The sequence below is a fragment of the Argentina anserina genome, chromosome 3 (assembly GCF_933775445.1).
Source record: "Argentina anserina chromosome 3, drPotAnse1.1, whole genome shotgun sequence".
NCBI classification, from domain to species: Eukaryota; Viridiplantae; Streptophyta; class Magnoliopsida; order Rosales; family Rosaceae; genus Argentina; species Argentina anserina.
In genome coordinates, this window is record NC_065874.1 from 12,629,136 (window position 1) to 12,647,967 (window position 18,832).

The following is an 18,832-nucleotide window of genomic DNA, read 5'->3' on the forward strand; positions in this document are numbered from 1 at the left end:
ATTTCTTTTCTTCAATTCTCATAGCACAAAACGATTGTGGTTAAATTTTTGGAGGGTTTATAGTATGGAAGATGACCTTCAAAATGGGACAAGAATTGTACTGATTGGTTGCCGGAGGAGGGAGATCCGACTAGTTGAAGTTCGGCGAAATATGCTTTTTTGGGAGAAGTTTCGGGCTTCACCGCTCCAAAACGGGGGCGAGATGACAGGTGGCGCTGCCACCAATCGACAGGGGATGCAGCAACCTTTCAAATGTGACCGGTGTGCTGCTCTATGGTGGCCGAACGGTGGAGATCCGGCGGCCCAAAATCGGCTGCTCGGAGAGAGAATTTCTGGATTTTTTTCTGAGTGAACAGTACCTGTGAACAATACCGATCCGAATTTCTGATTTTTTCCCTTTTTTTCTCTTTAATTCCCCTATTTATACTATTTTCAAAAAATGTCCAAATACCTTTTGATTCGGGTTCGTACGAAATCCGATTTAGGCGTGCCACGTGTCCACGAATTCGTATCGACGAGCTCTACGACTTTCATGTAAGAAGTGGTCTAAGAAACCCAATGAGTTAAAAGTCAACTCTTAGACTCGTCAAATTGAACGTTTCCGAACAATTAATATTTCGAATCCTTTCATTTTCATCCTCGGCTAATAAAATTGGATAATGACCAACTTAATTATATTCGGGAACTCATTTGAAATTAGATATGAATTTTTGGGTATTACAATAATAGCCAATTTGAGCTCGAAGAAAAGAAATGGAAAAAGATTGTAGCATTGTAAAAGTGATTGCTTCAACCCTAAAACCTACTCAGAACAATAATATGATGTTCTCCTTTTCCTGGCACATTCTTTCAGTAGATATAATATTTTGACATAAGGCACGAAAGAAATACTATTGTTCTAATTGGCTTCTCAGAATTGCTTATGTTTTTTCCAATGGACTTTTGCATACCTTCCCATCAATAAGAGATACATGTAAGGTGGAACCCTTCTCCCTTAAGTCTGTGGGTATACTAGCCAAAATTGAGTCATTTTCATCTGTTGCTATCTAAGAAAAAGGAAAAGAATTAAATCAAACATCGATACATGCAATGTATAATGAATGCAATTATTTAAGTGCTTAAAGGGAAAGGACAACTTTAGAGCTTTTTTCACATTTCCCTCCATGGTTCCATAAGGCTTCCTCTGTGGAATTCTCAACAAGTACAGTATCTCTTCCAGAGAGTCCTAGAAGTTGAAGCAAATTTGTCTCAGACCGATTGAGTTTCAAGAATAGGGACTTATGTAGCATTTATTAAAATCAGTAATCGATAACAACCTGCATTGCCTTCATGTTTGGGTTTGCAGGAATAGCCCTCCGTAAAGCTAATTCTCCTGTTCTGGGAACCTTGGTGTCTGGAGAATAAAGAACTGCATTTGCAGGTGAAATAGGCCAAAACGCCCAACCATCCAAAGAAATTGGAGAAGATATTTGGACCACCACAAGGATCACACCAATTAAATTCTGAAGCTTCTTTTTATATCCATCAGTCGACATGTAGGAATTGGTAAGAGTACTATGCCGGTCCTCGAGTTCCTGCATGACTGAAAACTCATTTCAAAAGAAGAAAGACTTCGCAGATAACAACAATTTCATCTGTTTTAGCAATACAATACACCCACAACTGTTGTATTTATTAAAATCTAATCGATAACAACCTGCATTTTCAAGAATAGGGACTTATGTAGCATTTATTAAAATCAGTAATCGATAACAACCTGCATTGCCTTCATGTTTGGGTTTGCAGGAATAGCCCTCCGTAAAGCTAATTCTCCTGTTCTGGGAACCTTGGTGTCTGGAGAATAAAGAACTGCATTTGCAGGTGAAATAGGCCAAAACGCCCAACCATCCAAAGAAATTGGAGAAGATATTTGGGCCACCACAAGGATCACACCAATTAAATTCTGAAGCTTCTTTTTATATCCATCAGTCGACATGTAGGAATTGGTAAGAGTACTATGCCGGTCCTCGAGTTCCTGCATGACTGAAAACTCATTTCAAAAGAAGAAAGACTTCGCAGATAACAACAATTTCATCTGTTTTAGCAATACAATACACCCACAACTGTTGCTGCATTTCGACTCTCCTTGTCAACATCTTGGAAAATAAAGTATAACGCTAAATTTTGGCATGCAATAATGAACGGAAAATCAATAAAACTTGACAGCTACAGAACATATTACCCCATTAAAAGAAGCCAAGGTGCTTCACTGCAATATAGCTTACTACATTCTGTTCTATGCTGCATTACTGTATATAGTATAACACTAAATATTGATGTTCTATACAGCCGTACAGAAAATTTAGACCAACCAGCCTACATATAATAATAGACCAGCCCCTCTTACAGATGCAGACTAAACCCTAAACCCTAAACCGAACATCAACAATTCCAAAATGTCAATAGAAACAACAATAAACAACAATATTCTATAATTTGGTAGTACAACTACAACAGTAGTGACTAGTGAGACAGCTGCAACCTCAAAACAAGCGTTGTGATTGGGATCAAAACCAACCCGTGCTAGATTCTTGTTGGACATGCAATGGAGTCTGCTGGAGCGGCCCAATTTCTGTGGGTCGATTCTGTTGATGCAGAGGATGAAATGCGGTGGTCTGAAACGGAGGCTGCGAATGGAGGCATTGAAGGAGAGCTTGTGGGAGATGATGGCGGAAGATAAAGGGAATGCCATAGTTGGTTAAGTTGGTAGTTTTTTTTTTGGGCACTGTCCTTAATTTATTGAAATCAAACTAACAAATGAGGGAGACAAAATAATCTTACCTCCTATGTCTGTTAAACTCCAACAAAGAGGATAAACAAAAGCTCAATCCGGCATGTGTACACCCACACATGCAAAATCATATATATAAAAAACTCCTAACAAATAGCAAACCCTCAGCCAAGAAACCTTTAATTAAAGGACGGAATGAAGCTGGTAGCATTGGCAGACAGTTGTGAGATACCAAGAATAAAGAAAATAGACAGATCGTGATGTTTCTTGTAAGAGAGAAAAGAATGCATAGAAGACTCTCTGAACAATTCCAAAAGATGACGTTGGGCTTCCAACACATTAAAAATCTTACCTTCAAAACGCACCTAATTTCTAGTGTTTCAAATAAACCAAATTAGATTACATGAGACTAGAAACCAAAGTTGATGTTTAGGTTTTGGGAACGCTGAAACACCAACACCATTAAACATTTCATCAAGGGTACCCCAAGGCGAGAATGAATGAGAAAAATAGAAGGCAAACTCATTTCCATAAAGCCATAATTTCATAACAATGCAAAATAAGATGTGTACCCGATTCCGCATGACTTCCACAAAAGGAGCAATGAGATGGAAGTGAAAAACCTCGTCGTTGTAAAACCTCATCAGTTAGTAAACGCTCATGAAGAGCCTTCCAAATATCAAGAGTTTTGCTGGGTTGAATTGCTTTACTCCATACCACTTTACCCAAATTTTTTATGCTCACCATGATTTGAGAAGAAAACAAAAGTTTCTTTTGCTGTCAGAATTCTTGAGGAGTGCGGCCATAAAAGAGAGTTAGATGTGTTTGCATCAGGCAGAGCAATGCGCTCAATTTTTTATGTTGCTTGAGGGAATGAAGAAATAAAATCTGCTGGGAGAACCCAATGAGAATCAATAATAACATCATTTACCTTAGCATGAAGTGAAATAGAACTACTTACTCCAACACTAGTAGCAAGAGGCTCACCCAACCAAATATTTTGCCAAAAAAATATCCTCTTACCATCACCAACACTTCAATGCAAAGAATTTAAAAACATTGGCCAATTTTTTTTAGACCTAACCAGACTGAAGATCTCTTGTAAGACTTTATAGGTTGAAAATCATCTTTAAAAAAATGAGCTCTAAGCAAAATAGAGACTGGAGAGGAAGAGGAGAGCATCTCCCAACATCTCTTTATTAGAAGAGCACGATTAGCCTTAAATAGATCACGTAACCCCAAGCCTCCTTCCTCTTTAGGTTTATAACATTGGCGCCAAGCAACAAGAGACATGCTTATTTTCAAAGGGTCTCCAGTCCAAAAAAAATTCATAATCCAAGATTGAAGGTTATGAAGTAAACTAGCCGGCCACTCATAAGTTGGTAATTGCAAAGAAGATTTTTGGCGCGCCTCATCCGTTAAAACCTATATGTTATGTGTTTTGTATGGTTGTGGATGTGAAGTTTTCTGCATTGCTCCCACCTATAAAGTCTCTCACCTTTTCTTCACCAATTTGTACATCAATTTCCATTTTCCTTGGGTCAACTTCTCCAATGTGAACCATGAAGGCACCTGATAATGAGATTTAATCTGAACCCTAAGATGTGATACACATTCGATAAAGAAAAAGAAATACCTAAATTGACAATCATACGAGATTAGGATGACAATTCTTTAATCTCTATACTAGTTAAAGACTTGGAAATATAGGATAGCTGAAGCAAAAACTCGATGAGAAGGCTTGCACGAATCATTTTCATCAGGCGGTGGTTGAAGGCGATTCAAAACTAGTCGTGAATTGTCTAAACTAGGGGTGGGCACGGGACGGGGCTCATCCCACGTCCCGTCCCACTCTTTTGAATCGGGACGGGATCGGGACTGGACGAAGGTTTTTAAGAATGCATCCCACTCGGGATTAATCCCGGTTGGGACGGGACGGGACGAGACAAATCCCACCTTCTTATAAAGTTAAATAAAAACTTATATTTTTATTTTTTTTTCATAACAAAGTAACATTTAATAATGAAATTTTAACAAAACAAATACATATTATGTTCAAAATATTATAATTTACCATTATTATTTGAGTTGATATAATTTTAGAGTTATTAAGAACATAAATTAGTTTCATTTTGATATAAATATATAATAATTTTTAAGTTTTCATTAAAGGTGGGACGAGACGGGACGAAGCGGGATATAAATTATTCGTCCTACGTCCCATCCCACTATTATGAAGCGGGACGGGATCGGGACGGGACAAACGTTTTTAGACCTCTGTCCCGTCCCTATGAATTCTGTCCCGTCCCTATGAATTTCGGGACGGGATCGAGATTTCCGTTTTTTATGCCCACCCCTAATCTCAACGGTGTTGCTACGAGATATTTAGGAATTGGATGCTGAACGCTAACCCATTGTCTTCAAACATGTGTATCGTTTTTCTCAATATGTGTGTCAAACGTTCCATTTCAATCAGCCGGATATGTTTTGTAAAGAAGCTAAGAAAGCATTGTAAAAATAAATTAAATATATATTATTAACAATATGAGAGAATCGGAATCATAAAGCGTGGTGTACTCGCGAAGCACTGGATCGGCGGCCCGTACCGAAATACCGAATTGAAACCCAATTCCAACTCGGAAGCAAATTCACATTTTACATTACTGGATCACCAATCACACTATCACTGAAGCTCGCTCTCTCTCTCTCTCTCTCTCTCTCTCTCTCATAGATAGATACACACATACATATAGATCTATATCGATCATGAAATTCTTCACATGATTGGCATAGATCGAGAGCTCCATCATGGCCAACTATCTCGCTCAGTTCCAGACCATCAAGACTTCACTCGATCATCTCGTCATTGCTGGTTTGTAAATCTCACTATCTCATCATCCTTTTCGCTTCAATTTCAAATTTGAAGCTTCATTTGAGTTTTCGCGAATCGTTTCCCTGAACCTCTCTCGCTTTTAGCTTCGAGTTCATATCTGCGTTATTAGAAGCCTCCTTGCAATTTTGATTGTATGATGATAGTAGTGCAGATAATGTATTTGAATAACTGTTCTTTAGATGATGCTGTAGGAGGTTATTATGGACAATTAGTTCATTGAAGTACTGCAAGTAAGCACAATTTTTGTGCTTTGAGTTTCGGAACGAATCGCGGTTCTAATGTTTAGTAGTGTAGTATTGTGATGCTTGAATTTTAGCTGAAGAACAAAATCGGCGTTTTGCTTTTTGATTAGTGAGAAACTAGATCAAGTTATTTTAGTCATGCATTTTCAACAGTGTTTTTATGTATCAAATAGTTAATTGTGCTTGTGCTAATCTTAAGTCTTTGCGTCAAGTTCGCATTTTACTGAGGTTACCTTTTGCAGTTGAAGATGTTAGTGACTTGTGGCCTACTGTGAAGAAGGGATTTGAGGAGCACTTGCCTTTCAAAAGAGCTGTTTTAAATAACAAGACGCGTAATCCCGTGTTTGTGGAGAATTTCCGTGCCGAGTTCATATTAACGACAGATGCGAGACTTCGCAGCCGATTCCCACAGGAGCAGTCATTGTTTTGGTTCCGGGAGCCGTATGCAACTGCGGTCCTCGTCACGTGTGAGGTAAGTTGTTATGTACCTCATCTCACGTTTTCCCGGTTAAATATTTTATAAGCAATAGGTTATATTAACTAAATTATTAAGTGAGCCTCATCAGTCACTTGCCGAGTATTATCCGTTGTCTTTTTTCACATTAAACAATTATTTAAAGACAAAGGTTATTCTAGTGATTACGCCTTATCCTCAATCCAGTTACTTTCCTATCACATGTCCCACTTTATTTCTCTCTAATCTTTTTGGCCTATTGCCATGACATTGCACTTGCATCCTGTGTGCATGATCAATCTAGTGTGTAACTAAAAGAACTCCACGCGATATCCAAATTCACTGTAGTTTGGCCCACAGATTAACCCCAATTTTAATAAGTTGCCAGTTTCTCTCTTTCATACTTTACATGTTTCCGACTTATTTTGAAGTTAGGGAATTGCCTTGTGTATGTATTATATATGTGATTGGGTGATGTTCATGTTCCTATCTGGACACAATGGAAAAGGAAGTGTCGCATATTTGATGTGGTAGTCAATGTGTATGAGATACACAGATCTCTGTTATATCTATTTTACTGAGTACTTTTGGTTAAAAAATACTACCGCCAGCTTGAGCTACACTATTCCTATGTTTAATGGAATCTCCTGTGGATTTGAAATATTTGTATTTCATTTGTGGCTCGAAATTGTCTCATAAATGTGTCCTTGCTAGTGTACAAGTTCAATAACTTTTGCTTTTTAATTTGTGCAGGATCTTGATGAGTTCAAGACCATCCTCAAACCGCGGCTAAAACTAATTGTTCAAAATGATGAACGGGAATGGTTTATTGTTTTTGTATCAAAGGCACATCCAAACAATGATCAAGCCACCAAATTGGCAAATAAAGTATATGCCAAACTTGAAGTTGATTTCAGCTCCAAGAAGAGAGAAAGGTAAGCTTATTGCATGCATAATTGGTGGATTTAGTAATAATGAGAATTTTGCATGTACTAATCTGGCTGAGTAACGAGGTTGCAATGAATCTGGTTATAGATCTCAACCCATTGGTATGGACACTAGGAATGACCCTCCACTACAGGGACCATTTCTAACTTTCAGTCTTGTTTATAGCCAAGTCTGTATGTTAAAATGATCATGTGATCCATCTTACTTCTATATAGTATTGTAGATCATCTTTTCTTGTTAGCATACTGCTTCGGCCGGACTGATGAGTCTAACCAATACCTTGTGCAACTATTGAAATACAGCTTTTTTTAATCATGTTACAATGTCTATGATATAATTTCTTTTGATTTTATTAGGATTGTGGACCACTTATGCTCTACCTCTGCAACTTATATATAAGTATCTTCTAAGTGTACATGTGGCTTCCTCAGGTGCTGCAAATTCGATCTATATAGTGCCGAAGAAAGCTTTTGGGAAGACTTGGAAGCCAAGATCATGGAGTGCATCAGAAATACATTGGATAGACGTGCACAGTTTTATGAGGATGAGATACGCAAGCTCAGTGAACAACGCTTCATGCCAGTTTGGAACTTCTGCAATTTTTTCATTTTGAAGGTTGCTCTTTTATTAATCTAGCTTCGGCAGTAATATTGATATATTTTGGTGATTCAATTATAACTTTTCTTTCTTGAATCTAAATCAATTGCACCCCAAAAGGCTAGCCAAAGAAATTTCTCGTGTTTAACACGTTATAACAGACATTATAATTCTTCTTTAGGTCCCACAAGCCTATGTCTCCAATTCCAAATGATTACGTTTCTTATCAGCTTCTTACTGTTATTTTTTTTTCTGTTCTCAGGAAAGCTTGGCTTTTATGTTTGAGAGGGCTCATCTTTATGAAGATTCATTACGTGAATATGATGAGCTAGAAATTTGTTATTTGGAAACAGGTACATAATGCGTATGCCATTCTAGGTTGATGAATGTTATGATTTCAGTTTTTATTTCTAATGAACTACTCTATGTACATGAAAAGGAAAATATCACTGATACATGTACTTAAGGTTATATGTTCAGTTTCATGTAACTTGGGGAAAATTGAGAGGAAACTAAGTTGATACACAAACACGATCTCTATACCTGCAGTCTGCAGAGAAGTATTAAACTTAAAGAGAAATTTAGATAAATGCTGATCAAAAGTTGCTGAGTTTACATGGAACTGAAATTATCACCTTCAGTACATGTGGGATCTTTTCAGCATTTATCTAATATTCTCCCAAGTTCTTAATACCTCTCTGCAGGTACAGAGATAGTGTTTACTTGTAGGGATTTTGACTCTGTAACGGGAATTGTTTTAATTATGAAGATGCGGCACACTTTATGAATTGACATACCCTCATTATGTAATTATGAGCATCCATTGTTTTAATTGACTGCTGTAGTTGTCATTCTGTTCAAAATAATAAGATCCATTCATAAACTTAACTTCATTTCTTACTTTTAGCTCAAACAAACAGTATCATTGTTCAGGAAATTGTTTAAATTAATTTCTTATTACAAACTTTGGGGCTGTTCGCATCTCCTCAAAGGCAATAGCCATGATACATGTGTATTTTGCAAACTCACATTCCTACACAAAAACACACATGATCTCTTATACTCTTGGTAGAATGAATCAATGTTTGTATATCTTCACAAGCTACCTTTTTTCTACTTATTAATTGAATGCCCCACGTTCTTAGCAGTGATTTGTGAGCATGATTTTCTGGACACTTTACTACCTGTTCTAATGGAAATTTACACCAGGAGGACTATAATGAATATATATTGATATGATGCAGTTGAAACGACTGGAAGACGTAGGGACTTTGGGGGTCTTGCCCACGGTGATGATCAAGCATCATTGCTTAATTCTGGAAACAAACCTTTGACACAAATTGTTCAAGATGACTCGTTTAGGGAATTTGAATTTAGACAGTATCTGTTTGCCTGTCAATCAAAGGTATGCCAGACTGAGCCCTATAAAAAATATTTGGCTGTATTAAAAATCTCAAGAAGTGATGTCATTTAAACAATCTTATCTGACGATTCATGGACTTCTGTTGTTTAAGAGTTACTAAAGCAACCTTAGTGACAATTCTGACCTTAAATCTTACCCTGCACTCTTGGGAAGCAGACTGAATTGGTTGTTCTGATGGTTACTAAAGCATCTCATATGATACTGTGATCATGTCCTAGACAACTGTTCCCTCTCTTATTTTACTGCTATGTGAAATTCATGATTTAAGGATTCCCTTCAATTGATCATGGAAACTTTATTTAGTTATTTCTTGCTGAATTATTTGGATTGCCTCTCTGATACATGTTTAAATGTAGTTGTTATTCAAGCTGAACCGCCCCTTTGAGGTTGCATCAAGGGGATACTCATTCATTATAAGCTTTTCAAAGGCGCTGGCTGTACATGAGGTAACTAAGATTCCTCTTTTCGTTCTTCTCTCCCTCTCTCTCTCTCTCAGCCAAGTATGTGTTTAACAGAATACCTTGTGCTTCAGTACAAAATGAAAATTTCTGACTCCTCTTTTTTGGTTCCCACCTGTCTTCTTCCTTCTCTTGGAGTTGTGCTCAGAATATTCTACCTTTTTGTATGCGTGAAGTTTGGGTTATAACAGCTTGCATGTCATTAGTCCATACAACCGCCGAACATTATAGGGAAGGGCTTGCCACAGCTGATAAAGAGAAGGAGTTCTACCGCCTTCAAGGTGATCTTTACTCACTATGCAGGGTCAAGGTATTAGTTCTGTCTTTAGTGGAGTATTAGAGGAAGTTTTAATGTGGTTTTGTTTATTAGTTTTAATGTCAGAAATCTTGCTTTTGAGACGCTGGGACTTCATTCAATGTTTGGCATTTATTCTGTACTGCAATAGGTGGCTGTGCAGGACAGTCACATATGCCTTTTTTTTCTTTTTGCTTTCTCAATAGATTTGTTGTTCAAGTCGATGTAAGAAAAGGCTGTGATGTTATGTATATTTTTGTGCAGTTCATGAGGCTTGCATATTTAATCGGATATGGCACAAATATGGAAAGAAGTCCTGGAAACAGGTAAAATTGAATATATCAAGATGAATAATCACTCTTAGCATTCTAGATACAAGCTGTGGCATGTAATGAAGCTTTACAATTTATGCACCTGAAGTTGCAGATGGTCTTCTTAACTTTATATCTTTCTGAACCTTTCAACTCATTTGAACAGTGCTTCACTCAGCATGCTACCTTGGCCCAAGCCAGCAATTTGGCCTTCAGTTCCACCTGATGCTTCGTCTGAGGTGCTATCAAAAGAAAAGGTAGAACATCAGTATGGCTAGCTGAAGTTTAGTTTGATATATGATCTTTGGGGAGAATTTGCCCCGGTAGAGTGCCTATAAGTTTATACCTGTCTAGCTTGCTAGATATATAGTACCATGAGATTCTTATCTGGGACATTTATTGTTGTTGCATTTGACCTGTCAATAATGTAGAATAAAGCTGTAAGCTTGAAACCTAGCTAAAGGCGTTTCAAGCACTCGTTGTTAAAAGTTTCTTATACTTGGATATATATAATACACCAAAAACCTTAAAGGTACTTTGCAATGTTGATCCCTCAGAATTTTTCCAATTTGGACATTTCTATTTTTAAGTGTTTGTTTATCCTGGCATTTTTAAATGGATCCCATCATTCACTACCTCTGTTGAATCACTGCTAGTGTATAAGTGTAACTGCAGGTGATGCATATGAAATTAAATCTATCAGTAATGACAGTAATTCTAATTTCAGAAACTTCTGTTGTTCTCTCTTAATATCTTTTTTTTTCTTCGTAGATAATTTTACAGACATCTCCAGCTACGAAGCACTTTGGTATTCAGAGGAAACCATTGCCTCTTGAACCATCAGTACTACTGCGTGAGGCGAATCGCAGGAGAGCTTCTCTCTCTGCTGGAAATATGTTAGAAATGCTTGATGGTCGCCAGAATTTTACTGATGGGTAAGGATTTAAACTGTTGAAGCAGATCTGGTGCTCTATCCGTTAGTGATTCATTGATCCTCACTTTTTCATGCTTTGGTATCAAGTAGCATTTTATGTTTCTAGTTGTAATATAGTCATAATATGATGGCAGTTCAGGTTCAGATGCATCAGTTAAGATGCCCTCATTACAAAAAGTACAAACAAGTATTATGTCTCGTACAAACTCTTCACCAGGAATATTTGAGAGCTCAATTGATAGGCCCATGAGACTTGCAGAGATTTATGTTGCAGCTGAACATGCTCTGCAAGCTACAGTTTCCAATACCGATCTATGGAAGTCATTGTCATCTACGGAGGAGTTTGAGGTATGAGTTGTAGCCTTGTAGGCATTTGTAGTTTATTATCGATGAAAGATTCTTCACATGGTGTATAGAGGAATAATAATAACTAGGGCAACCTATGTAGCACACTTCTAAGGGTGGAGTGTCGAAGTGTCTGACACTCCCCGACACTTCCCCGACACGCCACGTGGCGTGTCAGTAATATTGACTTTTCCGACACTTCCCCGACACTTTGATCGACACGCCACATCATCATTTTAAATAAAATAAAAACAGAAAAACAAAAACAAAACAGAAATAATCCAAGTTTTGTTTCAGCCTCATTATTTTCCTTTTCTTCTTTCCTTAGATTTATTTATTTTGAATTGTTATGCAATGAAATGAACTTGAATATTTAATTTGACATTATTTGATGTGTTATATATATATTTTATACATTAATAAATATATTAAATTATATATAAATTGCCGTGTCGACGCCGTGTCGGAATCTAGGTTTTTTAGATTTGCCGTGTCACGGTGTCCGTGTCGGTGTCGGTGCTACATAGAGGGCAACACACTCAATTGGTGTGGGTGTGTGGGAATTTAACTAAAGAAAGTGGGGAGTTGTGCGTGTCTTTTTCTTAAGTTTTTTATATTTCCTGTTGTGATTTTACCAGTTTACCCATTTTCATTGAAATGGGTTCTGCAGTTTTTTTTAATATATAAAGAGTATGGAAAGTTAGGTTTTGACTAATTGGCTTACAAAGCCTCTTTCCTTAAATTTAATAAAAAATAATATAGTTAATTTACATGTACATTTTTCTGGGTGGCATCTCTGTTTCATCAAACTAGAAATCCTCATAGAAAATAACTAATTGAAATTTTGCACAGCTCACACTTTCACTATTATTTCTTGATTATGCATTCTGGTGTTGCAGCAAAAATATTTGGAGCTGACTAAAGGTGCTGCAGACAATTACCATCGATCCTGGTGGAAAAGACATGGAGTTGTCCTTGATGGAGAAATAGCAGCAGTCTTGTTTAAGAATGGAAATTTTGATCTAGCTGCGAAGTCATATGAAAAGGTTTGTGCTCTTTATGGGGGTGAAGGATGGCAAGATTTATTGGCTGAAGTCTTGCCCAATTTAGCGGAATGTCAGAAGATACTCAATGACCAAGCTGGCTATCTATCTTCTTGCGTGAGGCTTCTTTCATTGGATAAAGGCTTGTTTTTAACCAAGGAACGCCAGGCTTTTCAGTCTGAGGTTGATCATCTTGCACATGCTGAAATGAAGCAACCTGTGCCACTGGATGTGTCATCACTAATTACATTCTCCGGTAATCCTGGGCCTCCATTAGAATTATGTGATGGGGATTCTGGTACTCTTTCTGTGACATTTTGGAGTGGCTTTCCTGATGACATCACACTTGATTCGCTAAGTCTCACTTTGAATGCAATTTTCAATACTGATGAGGTTGCTAAGGTAAACTTTCTTGGACTTCAAAAGGCAATATAATATCTGTCCATCTCATGTTATATGTTGTGTGAGCATTCCACTAACTGGATTATTTTACCTATTTTTCAGGCATTACGAAGCTCTACTGCTATTGTATTAAAGCCTGGTCGGAATACCATTTCTCTTGATTTACCACCCCAAAAACCAGGCTCATATGTTTTAGGGGTTCTTACCGGGCAGATTGGGCAGTTAAGGTTCAGGTCTCATAGCTTTTCCAAAGGCGGCCCTGAAGAAAGTGAGGATTTTATCAGTTATGAAAAACCTCCTAGGCCAGTTTTAAAGGTGCATTTCTCTTAATTAGCTATGTCTTAGTACCTACCAGATTACTAGTTCATTGTTGTTTTTCATTTAATTTATCCATGTAGTAACTGTCATTCAGTAGCAACTCATAAATTTGTGATGAAAACTTCTTTCAGATCATCACTTTAGATGCACTTGTGGTGTTGTAGCATCTAATGGGCATTTTTCTTTTTAGGTTTTCAAAGCTCGACCTCTTGTTGATTTCGCTGCAGCTATATCATCTGCCCTGCTTATAAATGAAACTCAATGGGTTGGAATTATTGTAAGGCCCATTAACTACTCCCTAAAAGGTGCTGTCTTGTATGTTGATACTGGTCCTGGTCTTAAAATTGAAGATTCACATTTCATTGAGATGGAAGGCTACAGTGCTGAAGCAAGTAATTCTGTTGAGCAATTGGCTCTTTCTGGTGATAGAGTAGAGTTTCCAGATTGGGCAAGTAATTTGCCATCTGTTGTATGGATTCCAGTTCGTGCCATCAGTGAAACACTTGCAAGAGGATCATCTTCAGGTTGTGAATGTGATGCAATATTAAAATTATGTTTCTACGTGTGTTCTATATTATATGCTTTCTGTTGCATCCAATTACTTACCATGTATGATGCATCATGTCTTACTGCAGTGGCTCCCCAGAGACAGATCAATTTAGATGGAATGAGGACAATAGCACTGAAACTTGAATTTGGAGCATCTCATAATCAGATTTTTGAGAGGCATTACTCATTATTCCTTATCCTTCTGGGTTCCTACTGTTAGAATTTGTGCTATTTTTGTTCCTAATCTTCATTATGCTGTATTGTTATTGTATACTATATATATATATATATATATATATATATGCTGAATTGGTGACTTAAATGTACAGGACCTTAGCTGTGCATTTTACCGATCCTTTCTATGTGAGTACGCGGGTTGCAGATAAATGCAATGATGGAACTTTGCTTCTGCAGGTATTTGTTCTTTAATCGTCAGAAACACTCGCGCCTTTATGTGACTTTGATTATGTGAAACTTATGTTACATGTAAACAAAGTGTTTGTTAATGGGATAGCCGTCCAATCTGAACATGATCGACCCACATTTCTATATCATTTCAAAGATTGTACTAAAAATTATGTTGTCTAAATCTTCTGTCATCATTTGGTTTAATGCATGATGTGTGAAAAAAAATGATAATTATCATGTCATGGGTGTTTTACTGTCTGGTAGTTAGAGGCAGGCATTTTTGAGGTGCACATTTAGGTGAGGCGGTGCAGAGATGGGTGTTTGCCCTGAAACTGCTGCCTCTTTAAGTCTGAAGAGTAGGCTTTCCACTTGACTAGTCCAGAAAAATGTAGTGTGCCCTGGGTGTTTTAGACAAAGCAAAACAGATCATTTTTGTATACGACTAGGTGACACAAATTAGGTCATGGGTTTTAATCTTGAACAGAACCCAATCAAACTTGATCTCTTTACGAATTATGCAATCCTACTTGGAAATCACCAACCCAAGTCCAGGGGGAGGAGACACTTCAGCAGCGGTAATGTTATTATTACTTTTTATACTGCACTACATCTTTTATACGCTTTTATTTTCATATCAGTCCCTAAGGCTGTTACAGCATTACCGACTGCTTCAAGACTTGTGCCTCTCATTATACTCTTGCTTATTGGTTAGGAAGTACCAAAGTTTAGACAAGTAAATTGTTTGATCTAGCTGGAATTTGTATGTGCATGAGGACATACTGATAAAGGCCTAGTTTGGTATTTAGTTGTTCAAGTTGTGATGTGTGACTACTTGTGCAATATGCATGTGTTAAAACATGGTAATTTCTGTCCTCATAATTGTAATGTGTAAGCAGTTATCTTAATCTGAGTTTAACTTTTGTTCGGCTCTGTATAATTGAAGGTTGCACCTTGCCATGTCAAATAAAAGCTACCAAAATAAGAGCTTATACAATCATGAACAAGAGAGCATATCTATTAGGATATTTGTAGAATCAATGAGGAATTGAGGCCTGACTGTTCATATTATTGATGTATTCATGAGCATATATTTATTCATTACTATCAAGTTCTTAAGCCTTTTGACATCCATGTTGATATTACTGCCAGGTGATTTTACACTCCGAAGTGAAAGCCACATTGATGATCTATGATGCTTGGCTTGATCTTCAAGATGGATTTGTTAATGCTGGACAAAGTGATGGGAGACCAACTTCTGCCTACTTTCCACTTGTTGTTTCTCCAAATTCTAGAGCAGGAATTCTATTCAGTATATGCTTAGGGAAGACAAGTTCTGAAGGTATGGATCTTTTCGTGTTATAGTTGTTGGCTTTTTTTTCCAAGATTCAAATCTTCCGCATCAAACTGACAAAAATACATTCATGTTTGAAAGTGTTTCATGACATTACCATTAACAGGCAGTAATGTCATGTTTTGATATGAGATTAAGATGAGTGCATTGAATCTTTTTTTTTTTGTAAGGACCAAGGGCAGAGAACTAAGGATGATCTCTATAGCATTATCAGGACCTTCAAACTTTATTGTCTGAACTCTAGTCAACCTGATACTGTCAGTTGAGCTAATTAGTCCACTTTAGGGTTTAAGGAGAGACTATCCTGACTTTTTTCTTTTATAGGAACTTGTAGGAAATTATTGTGATTTGATTATGGTGGAAAAGAGTTATATTAAAAGCTGGCCTCTTTGCAGAGTTGAAATCTAGTCATCTAATCTTTTACTTATATATCTTCACCCTCCACCAAACTGTTAAGATTGGTACATCTGAGTCTCCAACCAACTATTGCTTGCAATTCAGATTTAAATTGGAATCTTTTAACGTCTAAAAACTCTCTTCATTTGACATGGAAACCAATGCACCTCTTTTTTCTGTTTTTTTTTTGGTAATATTTATTTCTTTTTGTGCTTCCTGCAGATGCAGCTAAGGCTGTTCAATCAGATAGTATACTAAATATTAGATATGGAATTTCTGGGGATAGAACAACTGGAGCGCATCCACCTATGGCAGCTCAATCTTCTGGGCCCAAGGATCTGATTTTCAGGAGTGCTCTTGGTCTGCAAAGGCCTGTGCTTGATCCAGTCCTGGCTGTTGGTTTTCATCCTCTCCCTTCTAGTGGCCTAAGGGTTGGCCAGCAAGTTACCATGAAATGGAGGGTTGAAAGATTAAAGGACTTTGAGGAGAATGAACTTTCTCATATCAATGTAAGTCGTGAGTCGTCTCTGTGAACAATTTTGAAATGATGACTGATACTTAAGATGCTGATAGTTCACTCCTGAAATTAGTATCAGATTTTAACGAAATTTCATACAAGTGCAGTGTGGTTCGTAGTTTCACTTTTAATTTGGCATGTTATAGGTAAGGATTATAGGTATTTGATTCAAATGTTCGATCATTATTGGGCTATAGTCAACATAAAGTTAGTTAGTACTATCTTTCATAAGTTACAAACGCCACATAAGATGGTACATCATTTAGTACACTTGAGAACCATTATTTTTTTAGGGCTCAAACAGAAAATCAATGATCTGAGGAGCTATGTTTAAATTATTTTCTATGGCTGTGCCGTTGAGGTTAAATTTTATAAAAAGGATAAATTGCCTAGTTTCCTTCGACTTTATCTTGCCTCCTTTTCTGTTTTTTGTTTCTGATTTTGTTTTGTTTTTCTTTTTTCCTCTTTCTTTTCTTTTTAGAAAGAAACTGAAATTTTCAAATAAGAGAAAAACAGTCCCTGTAATGAGGGAACCCATGCCTTAAGCTGAAAAGAAAATACAGAAACACAGACTAACAACCAGAAACCATTAGAACCCAGCCTCACATCACAGCAGCTAACAGACTCATCCTAATAGAAGAAAGGAATAACCCCTATAACTAACAGTAGCCGGTCCTCACAATGGAGATCAATGTATTGCACCTGACCCAAAAAATCTTTGTATGCCTTCCACCTCGTCCACCTTTAAAAGTTTCTGTTACACCCTATAGATAAAGCTCAATAGCAACAAACAAGTCCATCGAGTTATAGCTCTTGCCTTTCCTGAATCCTGGGAACGAGTGTTCAGGGCTCCTTTGCAATAGCCCGTTTAGAAGGACACAAAAAAAAAATTATATAATCTCTGCTCCCTGCTTTACATGAAATGCATTGATGGGGGTAAACCCAAATCTACAAGATGACCTCTGCTGACTTCTTAATAGCAACCAATCAAACCGACACTTTTTTGGAGGGATCTTGAGCAGTTTTGCTGATTGTCATCATTGTTAACTGTGTTACTGGATTTCAGTTAGCCATTGGCTATTGGTTACCTATTTGAGTACTATCCTCCTATCTTTGATAGATGTGGAATGAAGGTTGTAACTACTGAGCTTGGTTACAATCTGTGTACTATAGGGGTATTTATTACCCAGTTCAATGAACTGTGAAATTCACAACCTAATATCAATAATTTCTTTCAGGTGTTATATGAAGTCAATGCAAATACTGAAAGTTGGATGATAGCTGGGAGGAAAAGAGGGCATGTCTCTTTTTCTGTAAATCAAGGTTTATTCACAGTTATATGTATTTGTTTTGGGACTTCCCTATTTATTTTTTTGGCCGAGGAGATTATCTGATGGCTCATAAGTAAGATAGCGGTTTTCCTGAAACGTAATATTACCATTGACAGGTTCAAGGATAGAGATTTCAATACTGTGTGTGCCTCTGGTGGCGGGATACGTTCGTCCCCCTCAACTTGGTCTGCCAGATGTTGATGAGTCAAATATAAGTTGCAATCCAGCAGGTCCTCATTTGGTTTGTATCTTGCCTCCAACTTTGAGGTCCTCTTTCTGCATTCCTGCATGATTGCTCTCAGCAGAGTTTCCTCTCTTGGATTCCAGTTCTCACTCTGGGGTCGTCACATTTTCCACTCCACTGTCAGTGGGACATATTCGGGATAAGAGAAACATAGGTTTCCCATTTTTATATACTGGGAATTTGTAAAGCTGTAAACTTTTGTTTCGTCATATAGTTGAAATTCAATGTAGCTGGAACTAGTTTGCATTAGGAAGATTCTTCGAACGTCTATTGTGTCCTATGTCACTTGACATCCTGCCTTCTGTATAGCGGAATTTGTATTTTCCTGTACAATTTAGTCCTAGAGAGAGATCATAGATCCATAGCAGGAGATTCATTTTTTCGGTTTGCTGTAAAATTCTTTGTTTTGATGGAACTTGGAATATCCAGCAAGTTTACTGATGGTGCTGGAAAAGTTGTTTGAGTTGATGCTGGATATGGATAATTCTGTCACCTCATTTAAGGTACATGCGAGTAATTGCTGACTGATCAAATTAACATTGTTTATGTGGGATCTACTCTATAATGAGGACAATCTGTAATACTTGGAAGTTATCTTAGATA

The 18,832-nt window shown here is 37.3% G+C and overlaps 3 protein-coding genes across 3 annotated transcripts in view; 1 reads left to right on the forward strand and 2 right to left on the reverse strand.

The window, feature by feature from the left end:
- Positions 1-18,832, reverse strand: part of LOC126786402 (uncharacterized) — a 403,094-nt gene that overhangs the window by 111,361 nt on the left and 272,901 nt on the right. The gene's annotated exons all lie outside the window — the stretch shown is intronic.
- LOC126787080 (peptidyl-prolyl cis-trans isomerase CYP37, chloroplastic) lies at positions 807-2,731 on the reverse strand. Its single transcript, XM_050513013.1, has 5 exons — positions 2,558-2,731; positions 1,317-1,574; positions 1,138-1,225; positions 951-1,048; positions 807-836 (listed from the first exon to the last, which is right to left on the reverse strand). The coding sequence occupies exons 1-5, from the start codon at positions 2,729-2,731 to the stop codon at positions 807-809; spliced, it is 648 nt and encodes a 215-aa protein (XP_050368970.1).
- On the forward strand, positions 5,391-18,746 carry LOC126786385 (trafficking protein particle complex II-specific subunit 130 homolog). The gene is made up of 21 exons (XM_050512199.1): positions 5,391-5,642; positions 6,148-6,377; positions 7,113-7,294; positions 7,739-7,922; positions 8,167-8,257; positions 9,149-9,309; positions 9,684-9,773; positions 9,934-10,095; positions 10,345-10,406; positions 10,558-10,648; positions 11,163-11,326; positions 11,460-11,673; positions 12,570-13,115; positions 13,218-13,430; positions 13,624-13,957; positions 14,069-14,159; positions 14,312-14,396; positions 15,540-15,729; positions 16,360-16,646; positions 17,893-17,977; positions 18,102-18,746. The coding sequence occupies exons 1-21, from the start codon at positions 5,579-5,581 to the stop codon at positions 18,275-18,277; spliced, it is 3,702 nt and encodes a 1,233-aa protein (XP_050368156.1). The 5' UTR covers positions 5,391-5,578; the 3' UTR covers positions 18,278-18,746.

Coding starts and splice junctions, on each gene's coding strand:
- LOC126787080 (XM_050513013.1), bottom strand. CDS start 2,731: ATGGCATTCCCTTTATCTTCCGCCATCATCTCCCACAAGCTCTCCTTC. Junction 1,226..1,316: donor CAAACATGAAGGCAATGCAG/GTTGTTATCGAT, acceptor TTCAACTTCTAG/GACTCTCTGGAAGAGATACT. Junction 837..950: donor TATCTCTTATTGATGGGAAG/GTATGCAAAAGT, acceptor AGAATGTGCCAG/GAAAAGGAGAACATCATATT.
- LOC126786385 (XM_050512199.1), top strand. CDS start 5,579: ATGGCCAACTATCTCGCTCAGTTCCAGACCATCAAGACTTCACTCGAT. Junction 13,958..14,068: donor TGCAAGAGGATCATCTTCAG/GTTGTGAATGTG, acceptor GTCTTACTGCAG/TGGCTCCCCAGAGACAGATC. Junction 17,978..18,101: donor CTCTTTTTCTGTAAATCAAG/GTTTATTCACAG, acceptor TACCATTGACAG/GTTCAAGGATAGAGATTTCA.